The sequence below is a fragment of the Apteryx rowi genome, unplaced genomic scaffold (assembly GCF_003343035.1).
Source record: "Apteryx rowi isolate R43461 unplaced genomic scaffold, aptRow1 scaffold_100, whole genome shotgun sequence".
Lineage (NCBI taxonomy): Eukaryota > Metazoa > Chordata > Aves > Apterygiformes > Apterygidae > Apteryx > Apteryx rowi.
In genome coordinates, this window is record NW_020447198.1 from 1,580,995 (window position 1) to 1,601,036 (window position 20,042).

General features: G+C 40.4%; 1 protein-coding gene across 1 annotated transcript in view; it reads left to right on the forward strand.

Moving 5' to 3' along the window:
- HMCN1 (hemicentin 1) overlaps positions 1-20,042 on the forward strand; it is a 189,280-nt gene that overhangs the window by 92,557 nt on the left and 76,681 nt on the right. The window contains exons 29-41 of the mRNA XM_026062720.1: positions 616-763; positions 1,245-1,371; positions 2,394-2,548; positions 5,151-5,429; positions 6,067-6,348; positions 7,416-7,524; positions 8,130-8,299; positions 8,528-8,682; positions 9,469-9,592; positions 10,958-11,059; positions 12,987-13,163; positions 15,937-16,088; positions 17,164-17,287. Coding sequence (XP_025918505.1) covers positions 616-763; positions 1,245-1,371; positions 2,394-2,548; positions 5,151-5,429; positions 6,067-6,348; positions 7,416-7,524; positions 8,130-8,299; positions 8,528-8,682; positions 9,469-9,592; positions 10,958-11,059; positions 12,987-13,163; positions 15,937-16,088; positions 17,164-17,287 — 2,104 coding nt within the window. The remainder of the gene's footprint in view (positions 1-615; positions 764-1,244; positions 1,372-2,393; positions 2,549-5,150; positions 5,430-6,066; positions 6,349-7,415; positions 7,525-8,129; positions 8,300-8,527; positions 8,683-9,468; positions 9,593-10,957; positions 11,060-12,986; positions 13,164-15,936; positions 16,089-17,163; positions 17,288-20,042) is intronic.

Genomic DNA, 20,042 nt, shown 5'->3' on the forward strand with positions numbered 1-20,042 from the left:
TCTCTTTTGAGTGCTTGGCATGAGAGCTCATTTAAAGAGCTCATATACATGTCTTAATGTATATTTAAACTGCACTAAGAACACCCACACAGAAAGCTAGCTAAATATGGCTAATCCATTAAGACAGCTGCTGAGTAGGTCAGAAATAAACTCTTCTTTCAAGATTCTTCCAGGAATTAACCTTAACAATCTCGCAGTATTGTAGATGCCAGAATACTTGCAAAGGGGGCAAATAATAGTGTCATCTTTGTTATATAGATAGAGAAACAAGAACTCATGGAGGCTGAGTTTCTTAGGATTATTCTTGGTTCCTATGCTTCTACTTGTAGCTGATAACTGATACTTTAAGATGAGGAGAGACATCTTTATTCACCAAATTGACTGGCTGTTGCTGATGGACAAATAATTTATAGTTTTACCACCCTGTATTGTATGCTAAGCTACAAGCCATAGTGGATATCTTGCAGAAGTTTTTGAGGAGATTAGTGCTGTGATTGAAAAGGAAAATGGATTACCCTTAGAATAAAACTACCATTTTCTTAAAAAAAATCCATCTGTGATATTTGGCTGATATAACTTGGATCACATAAGACTAATCTCTTGGATTCTTTTAAGGTTGTGGAAAGCAGTACTCTCCAGATTTTGCACAATGGGAAGATACTGAAGCTCCTTAAAGCTGCTACTGATGATGCTGGACAATATTCATGCAAAGCCATAAATGTAGCAGGAAGTTCTGAGAAACTGTTTAACGTAGATGTACTAGGTTAGTACTGGGAGGGGGGGGAAGAGTTGTTTGTTTGTTTTTTAAGATGGTGATCTGAAAAATAATTGAAATTTAAGACACCATTATGTTTCAACTTATTATAAATAGATTCTTCCTTACGCTGCCTGTTGAACGTTGATTGTTGTAGCACTCTTCATGGCGGCTCTTAAATACTTAACATTTGCTATTCTGATAATAACAGAGACAAAATGCTGTTTTTCATTTCATTTGGGTCTTTGATACTTTGTTTTGTATTTTGAGAGTACAGTACTAACACAGATGGGAAGCTAGAAGGAATCTTCTTCTGCACTAGTTCACCAGCCCAAGTGTGAAAGTGCTTGTCACAGTAGAAATGATGTTTTGTACTAGCAGGACTTCATAGTGAAAACTGAAGTTGCTCCGCTATTACTTTTCTTCCTGTTTCATAGCATATCTTTCCTCTTTAAATTTCAATTCTTCCTGTAACATTTGTCTTTTAAAGTCCCACCAAGTATAATAGGTGCTGCTACCCCCAGTGAAGTTGCAGTCATCCTCAACCAGGAAATTAGTCTGGAGTGCAGAGCCAAAGGCTTCCCCTTTCCTGACATTCACTGGTTCAAAGATGGCAAGTAAGTATTTTGTTGTTGCTTGTGGTCTGTGTCTAGGTTATTCCTCCTTTAGAGCAGAGAAGAAACAGATGCGTTGTTTTAGCAAGCTCTTCTTGCAACCACTCTCAATGTTAAGTTATTGTCGTCAGACAAAATTTGTGGTAGTGTCACGTGGTAGAGTCCTTCGGTCAAAAATTAGCATCCTGCTTTTCTCTGTGAGCTGTCATGTTACCCTGGCACTTGCAGAGCAGATTTACAATATTTGAAACCAGACAGTGTTTGAACCAAGACAAACACATAACCATTTTTTTGAGTTCTTTCCATCTAGATTATTTTATATTTATTATTAGTTAAAATACAGTTGCTTTGCTGACATGATTTTTTTTACTGGTAGACAGTACCCATATCAAATATTTTTCTAGTTAGTGCCTTGTACAGTTCTTTATATATACACTAAAGGTTTTAAAACATTTTTAGCATGCATGTTTCAATTCTTCATCTCGTCTTCCAGGAAAGCATACAAAGAAAAGAATTTTGGCAGCTTAAATATTAGCCTGAGAAACAAAATGGGCTGTAAATACTTTAAAAATAGCATTGGGGTTTAATAATGCAGTTCAGTATAGATATTGGCTAGGACACCCAGATATCCTGATGTGACAATTGCTTATTCTTTGGTATTGAGACTTTGACGTTCTTATCTAGTAAATGCAGACATTTTGTTATCAGCAAAGAACTGTCATGACCTCGTAATTAGAAAAGGGAACTGACAGCAAGGGTAGGACTGTGGCTCTGCCACTGGCATCCTGGGTGACCTGAGTCAAATAACTTTGTCTTTTGGTTTCTTCTGGAAATGGGGAATAATGGATTCTAACAGCTTGTCACCTTAGTGTGGTTCTTCCAATGAATAGTGTTGTTCTAGTGCTAAACGGTACTCTTTAGTACAATTACTGACATTTAAATACCCTTTGTTGTTATTGTCAGCTTAAATCAATGTTGAAAGGAGGGGGTCAGAGTTCTGTGAAGTGAAATAATCTCTATTGCAGGCCCTTGTTCTTGGGCGATCCCAATGTTGAGCTTCTGGACAAAGGTCAAGTTCTGCACATAAAGAGCGCTCGCAGGGTTGACAAAGGTCGCTATCAGTGCAGTGCCACCAACAGTGCTGGCAAGCAAGTTAAGGAGGTCAAGCTGGTCATCCATGGTAAGTTTATAGAGTGCCTGATCCTGGAATATCTTCTTGTTTTGCCCATTAAAATAGGCTTATTCTTTGAAGAGAGGTGCTCAAATGAATATAAATTAAGACTGATCTTGCAAAGTTTGTGTGTAGACCTAACTTGATCTGTCAATGTGGTGATATTTTGAGCATCTGTGTGTATCGCATAAAGCATGGATGTAGTCTGAATCTTTGCAAGCTTGGCATTTAAGTGGCTTTTGTGTGTTTTTTTTTTTGTTGGTTTCTAATTGCTGAAAGCCAAAAAAGCTTCAAAGGCCTTCTCAGATTTTGTTATTAATTGGTTTCAAGTGAATTATTTTATTATCAAGTTGGCTTCATTCTGTTGATCTGTTTTAGAGAGGGGAAAATGAATTAGAAGAGTTTTATTTTAATACAGTCATGATCTTATTTTCCTTTAACCTAGTGTTAGGAGTAAGTTCAGCCAGGAGCAAGTTAAAGTTAGTAGACTTAAACCAGTGCAAAACCAATCAAAATCAGACCCAAATAATCTTTGAAAAAAGAATGTTCCAAATGATCTGAAGGTACTGTGGTGTGTCTGCTTGCTTAAATTGGTGTAAATCAAGGACATGTACAGCAAAAGAAGCAACATGAGAATGGGTAACTACATTAACGTTATTATTTTTGGCAAAGTCTACAGCACACTAAGTTTACTTTTTATGTTTTTACAAGCAACAGAGTCTTACCACTGACATGTTGAGCACAGACAACTCCTGTGGTTAGCATAGATAAGTTTAAGGTAAATGAAGAGCTTAGAAAAGAGTTTAAAAAGGAGGGGGAAGATTCATGGAAGAAGGAAGGAGCTTTTGCAGGGGGACTTTTAAAGGAGAGAAGAGCTTTGCAATTTGGAAGACAAAGAGTGTGTGAAGGCCCAGTCAAATGCGAAAACTATGAGCACATGGCGCTAGCAGAAGTAATGGGGAAACAAGAGCAGAAATCTGTAGGTGGGATAAGACTATTGGGCCAAGAGCATGAACTGTGGGAATTTGAATCCATGAGCACTCAAGCTGATGAAGCCTCATTTCACGTGGATTTGCTCCTGAAGGTTCTTTGCCTTTGGATCTGATAGCTGTGGATTTGTGCCACATAGTACCCCTCATCTGGGACATTCCTGAAGCATGGAGCAACCGCATGCACCTAAATATGCCCCTACACCAGTCACAATGGAGTCTCTTTCCATAGCGAGCAAAGAACATGCTGTGAAGTATCTCAGGTGATCAGAGTTGGGGGGAGATTAGAGGAATGAAAAAAGCACAAAGGAAATTCCAGAAATATTGAGTAGACCGTACCAGACTCTTGAGAAGGGAGAGATGAACTGGCGATAGTGGAATGGGATATCTCATTACTTTTAAATGGCTTAATCCTAGCCAGGCAAACAGAAGCCCAGAGAATGAGTGAGGAACATGGATGCTAACTCTCACTTGTTCTTACTTGGTTTTGCTCTTTAGTCCTACTTTTGGCTTTCATCTTTTCCCAGAACAGCATGTTAAAACCATTCCCCATCTCTGTGGATGAAAGCATTTGTTGACAGAGACATGCATTTGCATTTAAACTGGGGAAATTTCAGCATATTTTATACATTTGCATGTTTTTACACACAAATTATTTAATTAGGAAAATAGTTCAGCATGTTTTGGTAATCTGCAAGACCCATCTCATAGGTGTAGATGTGACACTGATGCTTTGCTCTCTATTTCTGTGTTGACATTTTCAATGAACAGTTTGTGGAAGTCAGTGGAAGGCTAGAATATACTGTGCATGTTTGGCAGCAGAGGAGTTAATGCATCTGCCAGATGTGTCTGGTACTTTCAGCGGCTGTAAGTTTAGTTGTTGCCAATTGCACTGTGTTTTTATTACTTCTACAGAGATTTACGAACTCTTTATATTGGCTGATTTACACGAAAGCTTGTTTGCTAGCAAAAAAAATCTGAGTACTGCTGCCTAGCAAGTAAGGGAAATGACTGTGGGCCAAAGTTTCAAAAATAGGAGTATAAAGCTAGACTGCTAAGCTTGTATTTAGTCTCAAAGTAAGTGACTTCATCTTCAGAAGTTTTGAGTATCCAGCAGTTCCCAATCCAGTCAAGAGGCTCTTGGATGCATTTGATATTTTAAATAGCAGGTTCCTGTTCCTAGTTTCCTGGTGCAGCTCCTAGGGGGTATAGGGACTGCTCCTTCTTTACCCAGCAGATACAGGGAAGAAGCAGAGACATACCCAAATGTGCTCCAGGAAGCATTGGAGGCCTAGCTGGCCTAACACATTGTAACCCTAGAAGGTAAAATGTTTCCAGGTATCTCTAGTGGGGCAGCACTGATTTGCAGTGCCTTCCGGTGGCAGTTATTCCTTAGATTCCTTTTATGTTGTGTTCTCGTGATGCTTTCGTCTCTCAGTATGCCCTAGAGAATTGTACAGGCACCGTATAATAAACAAAATAAAACAAAAACCAAGAAAGATTTGGAGGTCTGATCAAGCTAAAATCTTCTGTTCTTACAACGTTCTAATGTTTAACCCATTTAAAGCTGTGCAGACTTGTATACTAAGGCTTTAATGCTTTTGTTTTGTCTTTTGAAATAGTCCCTCCTAGCATTAAAGGAGGAAATATTACCACAGAGGTATCAGCTCTTCTTAACAATCTTATAAATCTGGAATGTGAAGCCAAGGGAATCCCAGTTCCTACCGTTACGTGGTACAAAGATGGACACCCAATTATTTCCAGTCCCCACGTTCTGTATGTGGACAGAGGGCAATTCCTGCAGATACCTCGGGCTCAAGTTTCCGATTCTGCAAAGTACACTTGCCGTGTCACCAATGTTGCGGGAGCTGCTGAAAAAATATATGAAGTGGATGTCTACGGTAAGTGAGAGTTTATTGAGCTTGATTATTTGCCATCTTACAAGAAGTGTTTACTGAAGACTCTTCTGCCTTGGTGATATAATCAGGCTTTGCAGGCCTGTTGAGGGCTGAACAACAGTCCATGACTGCCTTTAAAAACCGGCCTGCATTAGTAAACAGTGTAGAAAGAGCTTCACAGCCTGTGCTTTATTTTTGAGGCAGCTCTTAAAAAGCTCATGCCTTCTTGATGTCATGTTTTAGTGAAGTATAAAACTATTTCTCCTCCAAAAAACTATTTTCTCCTCTTCTATCGCTTCTCTTTCTCACACATGCACATGCTAAGCGACGTTTACCTGAATTAACCCCTGTGGGTGGGGTCTCGAGTGTTGTGTTTTAACACTTTCAGATTTAGTTTTCCCATCTCAAAACCCTGCAGATTCTCTGTTTTATACCTCTGGTCAATAGTCAGCTCCATCATTTGAATTCTCTGTTTTCCCTTTATCTTGGCTTGCCCCGGCGGCACATTCTCACGTGAAATTGTGCGTGACGTAATGGTGTGTAGAGCCAAAGTGGGCTGGGAGGAACTAACCTATTTGCGCCTAATACGTTTTCTGGCTACAGAATTAATTACTTGCAATATATTTTTTCCTTTCTACAGTTCCTCCAGTTATTGAGGGCGATGCTGACACAGTGCAGACCAGGCAGGTGGTTGCTGGCAGTTCAGTGGTGTTGGAATGTAAAGCTGAGGGGAACCCCCCGCCTCTCCTTACCTGGTTAAAGGACGGCGTGCCTGTGAAAGCAAGTGACAACCTCCGCGTTTTGTCTGGGGGCAAGAAGCTGGAGCTACTGAACGCTGTCGAGGCTGACAGGGGCCAGTACTGGTGTGTGGCTACGAGCATAGCTGGAGAACAAGAAATGAAGTATGACGTTGAAGTCTTAGGTGTGTGAAGCAACAGAGCTATAATTTACCACATTCACATAAATCTAGTAAAGCATGTTTCTGTTTTGGTTAGTATCATTCTAACAGTTAGTCAGGTTGCATGTTTAGTTTATCCTGGGCACTGAACGCTTTTTCTGTCAAGGGCTACAGGCCTGAAGGCTCTTGCTTTCACGTTAGTTCTTGAAGGATTTTCGTGCATGAAGGATTAGATATTCTCAGGGACCCTGGAAATTTTTCTAATATGCCTTAATAAAAGAAAATCATAGATGTGAAAGGAATCAGTTGAAAAAAAGATCACTGAGTTAGTTGCTTTGGGAGAGTAAATTTGAACTGTGTTGTGCAAATTTTGAACCCTTCTCTGGAAAAGATTTCTCCCTCATTTTCCATTGAGTCTTTTACCACAATCTGAATCTCAGTAATCTCTTCTGTCTGTCTCTAAGTGTATTGTGCAAATGGTAATCATCGAAGAAATTATCCTGGCATGGGAGGGTTGATTTAAGGCCTTTAAAAATGTGATTTTTTACTGCTCAGACATTTCTAAGCTTTGAACTGCCCTGCTGAAGAAGAACACTGCAGGCTATTGCATGCACATGTAGAGCGCACGTTCTGCTGCTCCAACCATACCTCAGTGGCGCTGCTAGTCAGAGAAGCAGCTGGGAGGAGCTGTATGGGAGTGCTTCCACCCATTTGCTGGAGAGGATGGGACAAAGCTGAGAGGACCTGTAAGAGGGACGTGGCTCCTCTGCACTTTGGCTCCCTCTGCTGAGAGAGGGCGCTAAAAGGAAACCTCCCCCCAGCACCTTTCGTGGTGGATTCAGACAGACTCTTGTTAAAAAAACAACCCCCCCAAAAACGAACAAACAAAAAACAATAACAAGAATTAGAAGAGAGAGCTGAAGTCAGCAAACATCATCTGGTCCATCCTATATGTTGAACGCAAATTTGTCCCTGTCCCAGAGTGAGATGAGTGTCAAGGCTTTTTGAAACGTTACTATTTATGATAGGTTTTTATGCCATTTCTGATGCTTAAACATTTCTGTTGCTCTTTTTTTTTTCCTCTCCTACAGTCCCACCATTTGTGGAAGGTGGGGACGAGCTCTTGGACTACATTGTGATTCTCCATAGCCCTTTGGAGTTGGATTGTTCAGCAACAGGGACACCCTCACCAACTATCACGTAAGGGGATTGGTATTTCAGTTAAAAAGAAAAAATCCACTGGTTGATAAGGGGGGCTTGGTAGTAATCTTTATACACTGTCCTTGCTATTTAGTGATGGTTAATATGTGGAGGATGAAATACTGCTCCAGTGAAGGCAGCGGCAGGCACGTGCATCACAGGATCAGGATTTCGCTGCTTTTTTTTTTTTTTGGCCTGTTGTGCCAATATGCCTGTCCTGGGGATTGGAACAGATAAGAAATGATGAAACTCTTCTTCCCTTACTAGTGCGGCCATATACTTTTTATCTGCCAGCAGTGATTGCTTTTACTTTGGAGACTTCTCTCTGCCTCTTTTGGAGGTGTTTGTTCCCACTACTGCCTCCCAGCAGTCTGTCACCTTTCTCGCTTTTTCTTTAGTGTCTGTTCCCCTATACTTCTTTTCCCAGATAAATGAGTTCAGTCTGTGGCACTCAGAAAAGCAGAACACCAGTTGACATCTTCAAACCTTCCTAGAAATGCAAATATAGTTGCTAAGACATACTCTTAAAAAAAAAAGTGCATGTTTTAGGACCGTCTTTGATCTTATGGTAATGGAAATCTGAGATTGTGCTCTCTTCTTGGTAGGTGGTTGAAGGATGGCCAGCCAGTTGAAGAGGGAGCTGGACTAAAGATCTTGTTAAATGGGCACAAACTTCTCATCTCTCGAGCTCAAGTGTCAGACACTGGCCGCTATAAATGTGTGGCTGCAAATAAGGCAGGAGAACATGAAAGGGAATTTGATGTTACTGTGCATGGTAAGTTACTCAAGGGAGGAAAAGAGCAGCAGGCTGCTGTTACTTTAAACTGCCGGGAAGACAGTGCTCAAGTTTTCTGAAAATGTTTATTCTTATTAGTGGGCTGAAAGATTGGAGATGAGAGTAGATTAGAATTAGATTTCTTCTTGTCTGTGGTATATTACTATTATATATTTAAATATACATCTTCAAATGATGTTTTTTTTTTGTTTGTGGTGCTTCTTGCAGTTCCTCCAACCATCAAATCAACTGGGCTCTCAGAGAGAGCTGTTGTGATATACAAGCCTGTGACCCTGCAGTGCATAGCCAATGGCATTCCCAGCCCTTCCATAACTTGGTTAAAAGATGGTCAACCAGTAAACACAGCCAGAGGAAATATAAGAGTAAGCACAACTCTTTTATGAGGTTCAAAACATGAAAAATGGTTACAATAAGTTATACACATTAGCACTTCTTTTTCTTTGGTTCCTTCGTACTGCGATATAAAGATGCTAAAGATCCATCCTGGAGAGCGATGGGCTTTTTACCTGAATAGGACGCTATCCCGGATTGAATAGTGTTTAGTAGACTGAATCCCATTAGACATCTCCATACCAGAAGAGTCTGTGACTGTAAATTCAGCATCTGCTCCTTTCAGTTGTACCTTTGTCTTCAAGGTATTGTCATCTGCCAGTTACGAGGTGACTCTACCCACTCGTCACTGTGAGGGGGGATTAGATATGTTTTTCTGTAAGCACTGCTATTGTAGCACATACCTATGCATTTCCTTCTCACTGTGAGGTTCTGGCTTTCAAGGAACAGCCCTTCCCAGTGCCTGCATGCTCCAAGGAGAAGGGTGCTTGTAATGGCTTTGATTTACTTCAGGCTGGAGCAGTTTTTGATGTCTTGCCCAGTGGCAGCTCTCTCTGCCTGCAGCATCCTTTTTGCCTTGCTTGCCTGTCCCTCTGCCATTTAGCTCGCCTCACAGCTGTACAGCTAATAATCCTGATGCCCCGGGAACCCTGAAGTCTCCGAAATACTGGGACACCTCTTGCATGAATATTAGCCACGGGTTAGAAGAAAGATGAGACTGGCTGTATTCAGCCTAAAGGTCTACCGTGCCATTACCCTTAGCCGTTCTGCCTGGGATCATTGTGTAAAGTGGTTCCCTGCTCTCTGTTTTGGTACAGCTGGAGTCTTCAGGCCGTATTCTGCAAGTTGTCAAGGCCCTGCTCGAAGATGCTGGCCGATACACTTGTGTGGCAACAAATGCTGCAGGAGAAGCCCAACAGCACGTTCGGCTTCATGTGCATGGTAATGGTATTTCTGCCTCTAGTTAGAAGCTAAACGTGGCTGTTTTAAGGCAGCTTTTTTACATCTTTGTTCCTTTTTTCTCTTTTGTCTTTGAAAAAGCCATGTTAATTTCTGGCATTTTTGTTATTTCCGCACTTCAGTCTTTCTTCTTTCTTTCTTTGTCCCACTCCCTGAGTAAGAAGTCAAGACAAAAGCTGCGTTTCCTGGGATTTGGCCTTCCTAATGCGGTACTAAGGGCTGCAAGAAGGAATGCATCTCTCCAGTTAACTTTCTTTTTTCAGACATATACCAAGAAGCCAAACACATTTCCACTAAACCACCGAGACGCTCAGAATTGTGTTCTGTTTCTGAATCAAGGCATGATGTACCAACATTGGTATTACCAATGCGATCCAAGTCTTGTGGGGAAAACAGCTTTCCCCATGAGCTTCTGTTGGGAAAATTTTACAGGAATGACTTTTCTGAGAAGGAAGCGTTCTCTCATGAGGGGATCTTTCAGACTGTTCAGACTGTTAAAAAGGAATTTTATTTTCCRGCTAAAAACAATACTAAAGGAATCAGGGAAACTTCAGAAGTTGCTTGCATGGGAATTTGGTAAATGCTCTCACCATGGTTTACATATATGTGCCCTAGAAGTGGTTGTGAAGTATTGTGCATTCTTGGTGTGACCCAGCCTTCAAAGGACTTGATAGGTGTAGGAATGAATAGTGGCAAAATGCTTATAATAATTGTATCGGCTTTTATTGTCAAACAGAGTCAGTAACTGGAAAATGTTAAACTGAAATGAAAAGAGACTGCACTGTCTCCCTCCATGAGGCCCGGAAAGAGAAACCTCACTCCTCCTATACTATGATAACTGCATTGTAATTAATTTTAGTGTCAGAGTCCCACACTCACAAGTTATTTCTTTGGCTCTTGATCTCCTTGTTCAGAGTGTTATAATCTGGTATTTCTGTCATGTTGCAAATTTATAGAGATTAATAAGGTAAAATATCTTGCTTTCTAAAGCCCTGTACTGTGTTAAGTTTAATATTGCCAGCTCAGATGAGATAAGCTTGCTATATTAGAAAAAATGCTGTTCTGTGTTGTGAAACATTTTTAAGTCTGTTTTTAAGTGCCAGTGTTCCTGGAAAAAAAAAAAGCCTATGTTTTATTCCTCTTAACACTAATGGCGCTATATAATTAGAGGACAGTCAACTTCCAGAGATGAACTTCTTGAGAATTTCCTCAGTCGTTGAACAGTTAGGTCCAGCTTGTGCAATTGATTGCCCAGATTTTCTCAGAGGGCGGATTACTTTGTGATTGGGTGTTCTGCCAGCTGGGTGGCTGAAATAATTAAAACCTGCTGTTTTTTTCTTTTCCCAGAACCACCCAATCTGGAGGATGCAGGGAAAATGTTAAATGAAACAGTGGTGGTGAATAATCCGATCCATCTTGAATGCAGAGCATCTGGGAACCCTCTGCCAGGTACGTACATGCGCCTTTGAGAACATGCAGCAAGTCTGATAACAAGCCTTCGCTTCGGTATGTCTTTTGGAAATAACGGATATTCTGAACCTGAATTTAATTTACTAGTATTTAAGCTAGCTAGAAACTGTTAAACAGTATGTGTTATGGGAAATGTCAATATTATATTAAGTGATGTGGAATGAGTTTTGGGGAATTCAGTAATTCCCCCGCTGTATTTCTGTTCAAATGAATGAAAAACACAAGGATAAACTATTCCCTTAGACATAAAGCAATGCCTTGTCCGTAGGCAATAATACCGTTAGACTTCTATTAAAGAAGGCCAAAACACGTCCACTCTTTTCACCCTGTTTGGTCAATACTGTATAGTTTAGGGCAGATTTGCAAAACCTTGTGCGTTGGGTTTGCCTGTCAAATGGTGCTGTATCTCGGACCTTATTTAAAGCCGACTGAAATCAGCGGGAGTCTCTCTGTTTGGTCCGGGCCCCTTGCACGCGAAAATGAGAAAGGTGTGTGTGTGTGTGTACAGTGCTTTAGGTGGTGTGCCCAGATGACTGCACTCATGTTTTTGTGGTTTCTCTTACCATTTATTTCCTTTGTCAGCTATTCTTTCCCACCTTCTTCTGGTGCGATATAAAAATATTATGTTAATATGACAGTGATTGTTTCTGTGTTATTTATTGTACAGCAAATCATGGGAAATACTGTATATTTAGTAGGTTATGCCTAGTAGCTTGTATCTGTTATAAGATTTTATTCTTGTGCTATTGATAGCACCATTTTCAGAAGAAAGTTCAGATGACCATCCTGGTTCAACCTCTCTACCCTTTAAGAATTGATTTTCAGCAAAGTGCTATTTTCTAAAATCATTTGGACCTGTATAAAACAAAATTTGAAATTATTGAAGGTATATGTAAAATGTTACTTAAAAAAAAAGGATTTTCTATCCATTTTGCACTTGTTTTTCTTGTCATTTTTTTCCTCCAGCTTGGCAATTGTTTTTGAACAAACAACTAAATGATGAAGTTTATTTAATTTAAATTGTAAAAATGAATATGTCACCTGTTCTGTTTATGACGTGACACCACATGCTAATGGCAGGATATAACATTAGCTGAGAAAAGCAATAGCAACTGCAACATCCTGCTGAAAAATGCAGAAGCTTGCTCGCGGTCTGGTCGGTCAGTCAGGCCAGAGAACTTCTTGCATGGAGTCTTTCACAGGAAGCCTGTGTATTGTGGGAAATGGCTCAGTCCGTAGCGGCTTCATCTGACTGGATATTGAATGGATGCCAGTGAAGCATTAGTTACAGACTCCGTTGATGGAGGGTGCCATCTTTTGGCTGAGAGGCAAAGAAGTCCTCAATTTTTGTTGATTACTAAGTTCCTATGAAATTTTCTTTTAGAGTAATAACAGTTTTCCAGGTGTTGTTTTCGGTTTTTCAGCATTCCGGTTGAGTTCTGTTTAGGTTGCAAACTAAACTTCCACAAGTGGTTTAGTTTAATGTAGCAGTACTTTAGGATAAAAGGTGAAAAATTGGTATATATCTTATTATTGTGTACTTTTAAACAGTTGCTGTTGAGCTTGGTAATAGGTGAGTAAATCCCTGTAAGTATGCTCTGTTACAATTTATTAAGGTGATGACATTCTTTTCACAGAATATATTGTGTACATGGATGATAGTGTTAAGGTTGATACTGAATTTGGTAGGTGTAGCAGTGTTTTGCACAAATATTACTAATTTCCTCATTTTTATTGTTATTTTTTATTGTTATTAGTTCTAATTAATATTTATATTGGTTTGTAAATGCTGGTTAGATGTGTCTGAAAACTCAGACGGCAAGTTTGAAGCATATTTAGTCCCGGTATCAGTTGTTTATTGTGGGGATGCTTTTGGCAGTTTTCCCTCTCTTGTTTGGTTATGCAGCTCTCACGTGGTACAAGGACAACCGTCCCCTCGCCGGTGCTGCCAGCGCCGCTTTCCTGAACAGAGGGCAGGTTCTGCAGATTGAGGGCGCTCAGATCTCCGACACTGGCGTTTACAAGTGTGTGGCTGTCAACACAGCGGGCACAGCTGAGCTGTTTTATAGTCTTCAGGTTCATGGTGAGTATTATAAAACATATGAAAAACGCCTATATGCCCCAAGTTTGCTCTTTTCTGGTTTTATTACATGTGCTTAGCAGACTCTCCATCATTCATCATACCACCATACTGAAGGAGAYGTGGCAGGGGTCAGGGGGAGAAAGTTCACTCTACTGCTGTTAACCGCCCTTGGAATACATGGTTTGAAACAGGAGAATGAGCAGAGGCACCAGCTTTGTGGAAAAGGTACTTGTGTTGTCACTCCAGCAGTTTGCAAGGACGTGGAACTGCTGTGGTTTGCCTTGATGACTTTGAAGCCTACAGCAGATAGAGAAGGAAACAACCCAAATACTSTCTCGTAATCCAGGAATTCTAAAGAAAGATGTACTTTGTCCAATAAGATGAAGTGGAAGTGTGGGTGTTTGCAGACAGGAGACACCTGATCAAAAGCCAAATTGCAGCCTTCCCGCTGATTTCACTGGATTTTGGATCAGCCCCTAATCCAAATTCTTATCTTTGATACGTGCCTATGCCTGCAGCTGGTTTTCAGGGGGAGTCTTCCATGCAAATCTATAGCCCAGATTTGGCACAGTGTCCCCAGCTGAGATGCACGCACAGTATGTTGTTCCTATTAATGCTGATTAACAAATAATGAGTTGGGCAGTGTATTTCCTTGGGATTAGTGACCATCTTCGGAAAAATTGATGGCTCAAGAAGTGGCCAAATGCCATTGATCCCACCCAGTSATTAATTCCCAGCAAATATTTACGGCCAAGGTCATTATTCTGGTTAAACCTAAGAATGAAAAATAGCTCCTAAGCATATGCATGTGTCTTTAGGGGCGACAGAATTTCAGCAGATATGTCCAGAGCTTTTTAGGGAGTTAATACTCTCTTCCTTAGTTACTTAGACCAGGCACGTAAAATTTGTTTGCCCCTCCAAAACAGATTGTATGCAGCTGTAGCCAGTACCAATCGCATCAAGGGCAGCGGAAACCTCCCCGTGTACCTACCTAATTCAGCTTGTGTCGCACAGGGCTTAGAAGGGATTACGTTTTGGATTTACACAGGAAAAAGTTTATCGTCCAGTTTATTTGGTGTTTCTAAGTTTGAGGAAACTTGTTTTTTTTCTGTTACTAATGGAAGCAAGAATGATCATCGAAAGGARAATCGACTCTGAAGTGTTTCGTGTTGTGGACACGAACCTGTTCAGCTACAGAAAGCTGTGCTGCGTTTCCTGAAAACCTGCTCTGCATTTTTATATGGCAGTCRGTTTTGTAAATGGTCCAGTTTCTCATGGTCCATTGCCGGTTGTACTCCACAACTTATGTTGTTAACAGAGTGTTGTGTGTGCGGTATCCATGGCAGAAATTATCAGATCATTTTTGTATTCGTTGTTTAGAAAAAACAATACTTGATACTCTAGGCGTAACAGTAAATGGGGTTACAGCTCAATTTAAAGGAAGCAGGTTGAGTTCCAGTTTAGTATATTCGCATGATTTTATTGTACTAAGATTTTTTTGTACTTCTTTCTCACCACTACAATTTTTTTCAGACATTTAAGAACAATGGAAGCTATTGAAATGAAATGTGGAAAGAAGATTATAAAATCACACTAGCTTTTTTTCCTACCGTTTCTGCTATTACTGGAATTTATCTAAGAATAGCTGGTCCAAGTAATGAGTTGTTAGAGACTGCTGACTTTATTAATACATCTGCTTTTCAGTAAATAATTTTTATACACTTTTTCCCATATAGGAGAGGTACGAGTAGATCATACCGTTCTCTCCTTTTTGTAGGAGTGATTCAAGTATGAAGTTTTGTGACTGATGCTGAAAACAAAGCTGTATTACTCAGTTATAAATTGTAGGTTATAAAGCAAACAGTATTGTTTTGATTCTCCTGGTAAGTGAAACATCTCCCTTTTTAGCGCTTTTGCATTAAGATGCAAATGTTGAATGTCTGTGGAAAGCAGCCTTTTGCTTTTGAAGTTTTTTTTTTCCACAAACGTGTGTCAGTGCTAGACCCACACTTGTTTACTCATGAAAACCAAAATAAAGGGAGCATAGGATGAGCAAAAGAAACACATAGAAACTTTTAGGCACGTTCCTGTCTCCCTTTTCAATGTAGCTCTGCAAAATTTGCTAGCTCATTTACCTCYAGGAAGTGTTTTGAGATGTTCCATTAAGAGAATTTTTATTATGAGACAGGCAGATATTGTACAGGCTAATCTGGTAAATGTTCACATACGCTTTGCAGGCCAATTTATTACTCTGCGTATGCATTTGCTTTATTCAGTTTACGTGATAATTTTTTTTTTTTCTTTAAACCCCACTGCTGTTAATGCCTTTCACAAGATCTAAATGGAATATGATAAAAGTTTGAGGGACTGTTTTCAGGTTTTATGTTCTGGCTGCTGGGTTTTGCAGTCGTCTGGTGGGCTGTAGGCCCAGTCTGGCTTACCTGGCTCGCAGTGGTTTCCCTGAAGTTGCCTTACGTGAGTACCCAGAGCAGGACTCGGCACAGAGCAAGCCGATGGCAAGAGCTCAGTCGTGGTAACATCAGAAATCTTTCCAGCAGCGTACTGCCTTGAGGAGCAGAAGCAATGTCCAGAAGTAAGCAGCTCGTTTAATTTCGTCGTGATTAATATTCTTACATAGGGGTTTCATACTTGTTTGTATTTTCTTCCCCCCCCCCNGCAGAAGCAATGTCCAGAAGTAAGCAGCTCGTTTAATTTCGTCGTGATTAATATTCTTACATAGGGGTTTCATACTTGTTTGTATTTTCTTCCCCAGTCCCGCCATCCATCTCTGGCAGCAGTGACACGGTGGCAGTGGTAGTTAATAACCTGGTGAGGCTGGAATGCGAAGCAAGAGGTATCCCTGCGCCTATTCTGACGTGGCTAAAAGACGGCAGCCCCGTTTCCAGCTTTAGCGATGGGCTCCAGGTACCGTGTTCGAATCCTGCTCTCCCAGCGCTTTCCTATTTTGATGCGAGTATTTAAAACTAGTGCAGTTTGATGGAAAGGGAGTAAGTTAAAGGGTTTGGAATGAGGTTATAGGATGTTCTGCTGTAGGATAGTGGTGCAAGTTTAGCTCCAGTAATTACTGTGTGAAGCGCACTCACTGTGAATGTTTTGAAATAAGTTGGTCTTTTCAGTTGATTTCCTATTGAGCAAGAGTTTGCCTCAGCAAATTTTTCACTTATCTGCAAGAAGAGGAAATTGGACCGTATTTCTATCCTGAAGGCATCCTTACGGCTTAAGATTGGGTAATGCCAGAGAAGCAATGTCGAAAGATTTGTGCTGTAATTACTTGCAGCGGCATAGGTGAGGCGAACCTGTTAGTCTCATGGGTTTCCATCATAACAGACATGACTAACAAACAAAAAGCATGTTTAAGACATTTAGAGAATTATTTGATGTAGTTTCATGGCATTGATAACAACAACAACGAAAAAAAGAGCTCCCCCTCCTCCAACACATACGATTCCTTCATTAACATGGTAATATGTGAGGATATACCACGACATGTGTCTTACCTCCCTCAACAGCAATATTATTCAGGACAAAATAGGACATAAAATAGTAATTCAGAAAACCCCCAAACCAACCCTGATGTAACGAGATATTTCTGAGTTCAAAGGAGAGGGCATGATTGCTTTTTGAAAGTTAATTTTAAGATCTGAAAAGAGGGAGGGAGAGTTTTATGTAATATAGGGATAACTCTGGGCACAGACAGAAGGTGTAATGGAAGATTTGAAACTGGTAAGAGGGAAAAGAAGGACCAGACCCTGCAAAGACTTTTAAATTCGAACAGTTCCCTATGGATTTGCCTAAAGTTAGACTTCTGCTTTTGCAAAATATTGATCAAAAGGCAACAGTTGAGTGCAAGGAAGAGTGTAGAGAAAAGAGAGATGGTGGTAAGCAATGGGAGAACAAATATTTTGCTTTCAAACAAGACATAGTTCTCTCTGTTTTAAATTGAGGCATGTATTCTGAATGTGTCCTGTTTCTGTTGCAGGTTCTCTCTGGGGGCCGCGTCCTGGCATTGACTAGTGTTCAGATCAGCGACACAGGAAAATACACGTGTGTTGCAGTGAATGCCGCAGGCGAGAGTCAAAGAGAGATTGATCTCAGAGTTTACGGTGAGATTTTCTGGCAGATTTCTATATTTTTAATGTCAAACTGTTTACAGAATATTAATTAAATGCAAAATAGCCCAGATCTTGACCAACTGTTGAAGAAAAGCCATTCCAAACCATAATAAAAGGCCAGGTGATGAGGAGGTGCATATATATGTATGTATACATATGTATATGTATGCACGCACCCATGCATATATGCATATATATATATATATGTAAAAAAGTAGGTATGTTATATGTGTATTCCTCTGTCTATCCTTGAACAAATGTAACTGCAGCCATGAATTTATAAAAGGTTCATACATAAAAGCACATTTATAAATGGTAGGTATTGAAGTGATGAGCACAGAGCTGTACTGAGCCCACACAATCAATTCCATCCCCTCCAAGAAGCCGGACAGGGATCTCTGTATTGTACTTGCATCAGTTTTCCAAATGAGGTCAAGCAGTTAGATCCAAAGTCTTTTTGACTGAACTCGCGTACAATTTGTCTTTCCTCCTAATTTCTTGTAACTTGTCTTAGATGCTCTTTCGTATTGCATTCTTAGAGGTCGTTGGTGATGTACAGATACCGACGAGCGTGACGTACTGCCAGGAGGAACGCCAGGGAGCTTGCTGGTAGCAAATTTGCAGTTTCCCTGGACAACTGAGTGGTTTTGTACACCAGTGAAATGAGGATAAATGATGAACTGCTATTTGTTTTAGAAATCTTATGGCACCAGATGTGGAGAGAGGCTTTTGGAATTGAAAAAACTTTGTGGTTTTGCTTTTGCGTTCAGTAGATCAATGGGGAAAAAACTGTTTTCAGTCTGCCAGTCTCCAGCTTTATGGCAACTGTAAGCAGAACTCTGGAAAATCATGCAAGCAAAGTTAGATGTTTGGATGGTTTCTAAGGCGAATAGGGACAGCTGGTGAGATTATTTGTTTTCAAGTCTGGCTTTCAGAACTGACTTCCTTGTAAATGCAGCACGGTTAGGATACTCTCAGTGCAGGTGACTTTTCATCTGCAAGTTGCCATTTAGAAAGGCAGGACTCTGGTGTAATACACTCCAGGTTAAAATGGGCATAGTGTTTTAGGTGTAGGGCAAGGGATCTCATGGTACCTTGGGAGTCTGAGGACAGGTGTGTATGTACACATAACTGTAGAAGTAGCGTGGACCTACTTACTCTTTCTTTTTTATTTTCTGGAACCTCTGTCCCTTTTATCTAGATAAAATTAAACAAGTTGGTTGTAAGTTGTGTACGTTTAAAATTACTATTGCAATAGAAGCTGGCCAGGGTTGAACTCAGCTGCAGCTGCCTCATCTTGAATCAAAAAGTAATACCACTCCTAGGACTAACCTCGTAGGGGTAGTCTAATTAAGAAGTCGCAGGAGGAAAATAATTAGGAATGCTGCTGGAGCTGGGGCGGTTAGAAATGTGCAATGTGCTGGGCCAGTCTAGAAGATGGAACAGTCTAGGTCACGTATAGTTACCATGAGCGTAATTAGATTAATTTTAAGCTTTGTTCCTTCAAAAACAAACTCTTTACTGTCTGTCTTTCTATGTTTCATAAACTCAGTTTCCTTTTGAACGCAGTTCAGTTCATTTGAGAGGAAAAACAATTGGTGGAAAAATAATCGGAAATAAATTTGCCTTCTGCAGTAATGGGTCAGTTTCCAATTTTCAGTTCCACAGCAGTCATAAAGAACCTAGGCCTTTTGTGAATTCTACAAAGAAAGTAAGATAAACAGATTTTTTTTTTTAGTTACTATATTTCTTATCCACAGAGACCAGACTTTTCCCTAAATTATTTCCAAACTCTGAAATCAGCTGCTCTGCTAAGTACTTCCTCTGCAAACAAAACAAAGCTATATTGTTAGTGTTATTTTTCAGGGCTTCTTGAGAGCCATACTGTTGGTATACTGAGTACTGCTTTGGGACATTTATAATCTCACATGTGCTAATTAATTCAATATCTTTTTGTTCAAAGTGAAGCCTGGAATACTTCTCAGAGGCAATCCAGCTGTTTCCCTCCTTCTTACCCCCATGTTTTGTCCAATCAGACACACAATTTCTGGAGTAATGGATTGCAAAGCTAAAAAGTGAAGGAAATGTGACAATAAAGGTTCTTATATTTGGCTGTGTTAAATTTTTTGTTGTGCAAACTGAATTAGTACATGCCAAGCGTAAAAATCCAACTGGATATGAGCAGCCAGACCAAGTAATTGTTGCTAGAAGAGTTTTGATTTTGTAAAACTTGTTGAAAACCTAATGTTGTATTAATATTAAGAGTTTATTATAAATGTGCTTGCTTTTTTTTTTTTTTTTTAATGTGAAGAAAGGAAAGGGAACCTTTAATGGTTTGCTTTAAGGATTTAAGAAAATATATGTCATTAAGGGCATGACCAAGAAGCCTCTTCTTGATCCACCCGCAGCAGCCCAGTAAGACCAGCACCAGCTCTCTGCAGTTTGCTGTGGTTCCCTCTGTCGGTGATGTCAGCTAAGCCACCGAGCTTCCTGCGGTGTGTATGAGAAACACTCCCAAATTCTGTCCCGCTGGCACTTCAGAATTCTCCATGTGATCATGTGCTGGYGATGGCACAAAGCCGCCTAGGGCATCTCAGAAAATTGCAGCCGACCGCAAGAGAGCATGCGGTTCCCAAAGGGCCCRCAGTTTGGTGGTGAATCCCGAGGCAAAGGTGTGGGTGGCAGACAGCTGCTGGGCATTGACCTGCTTTTAATTTAGCCTCATCTAGCCACAAACCCCCGGGAA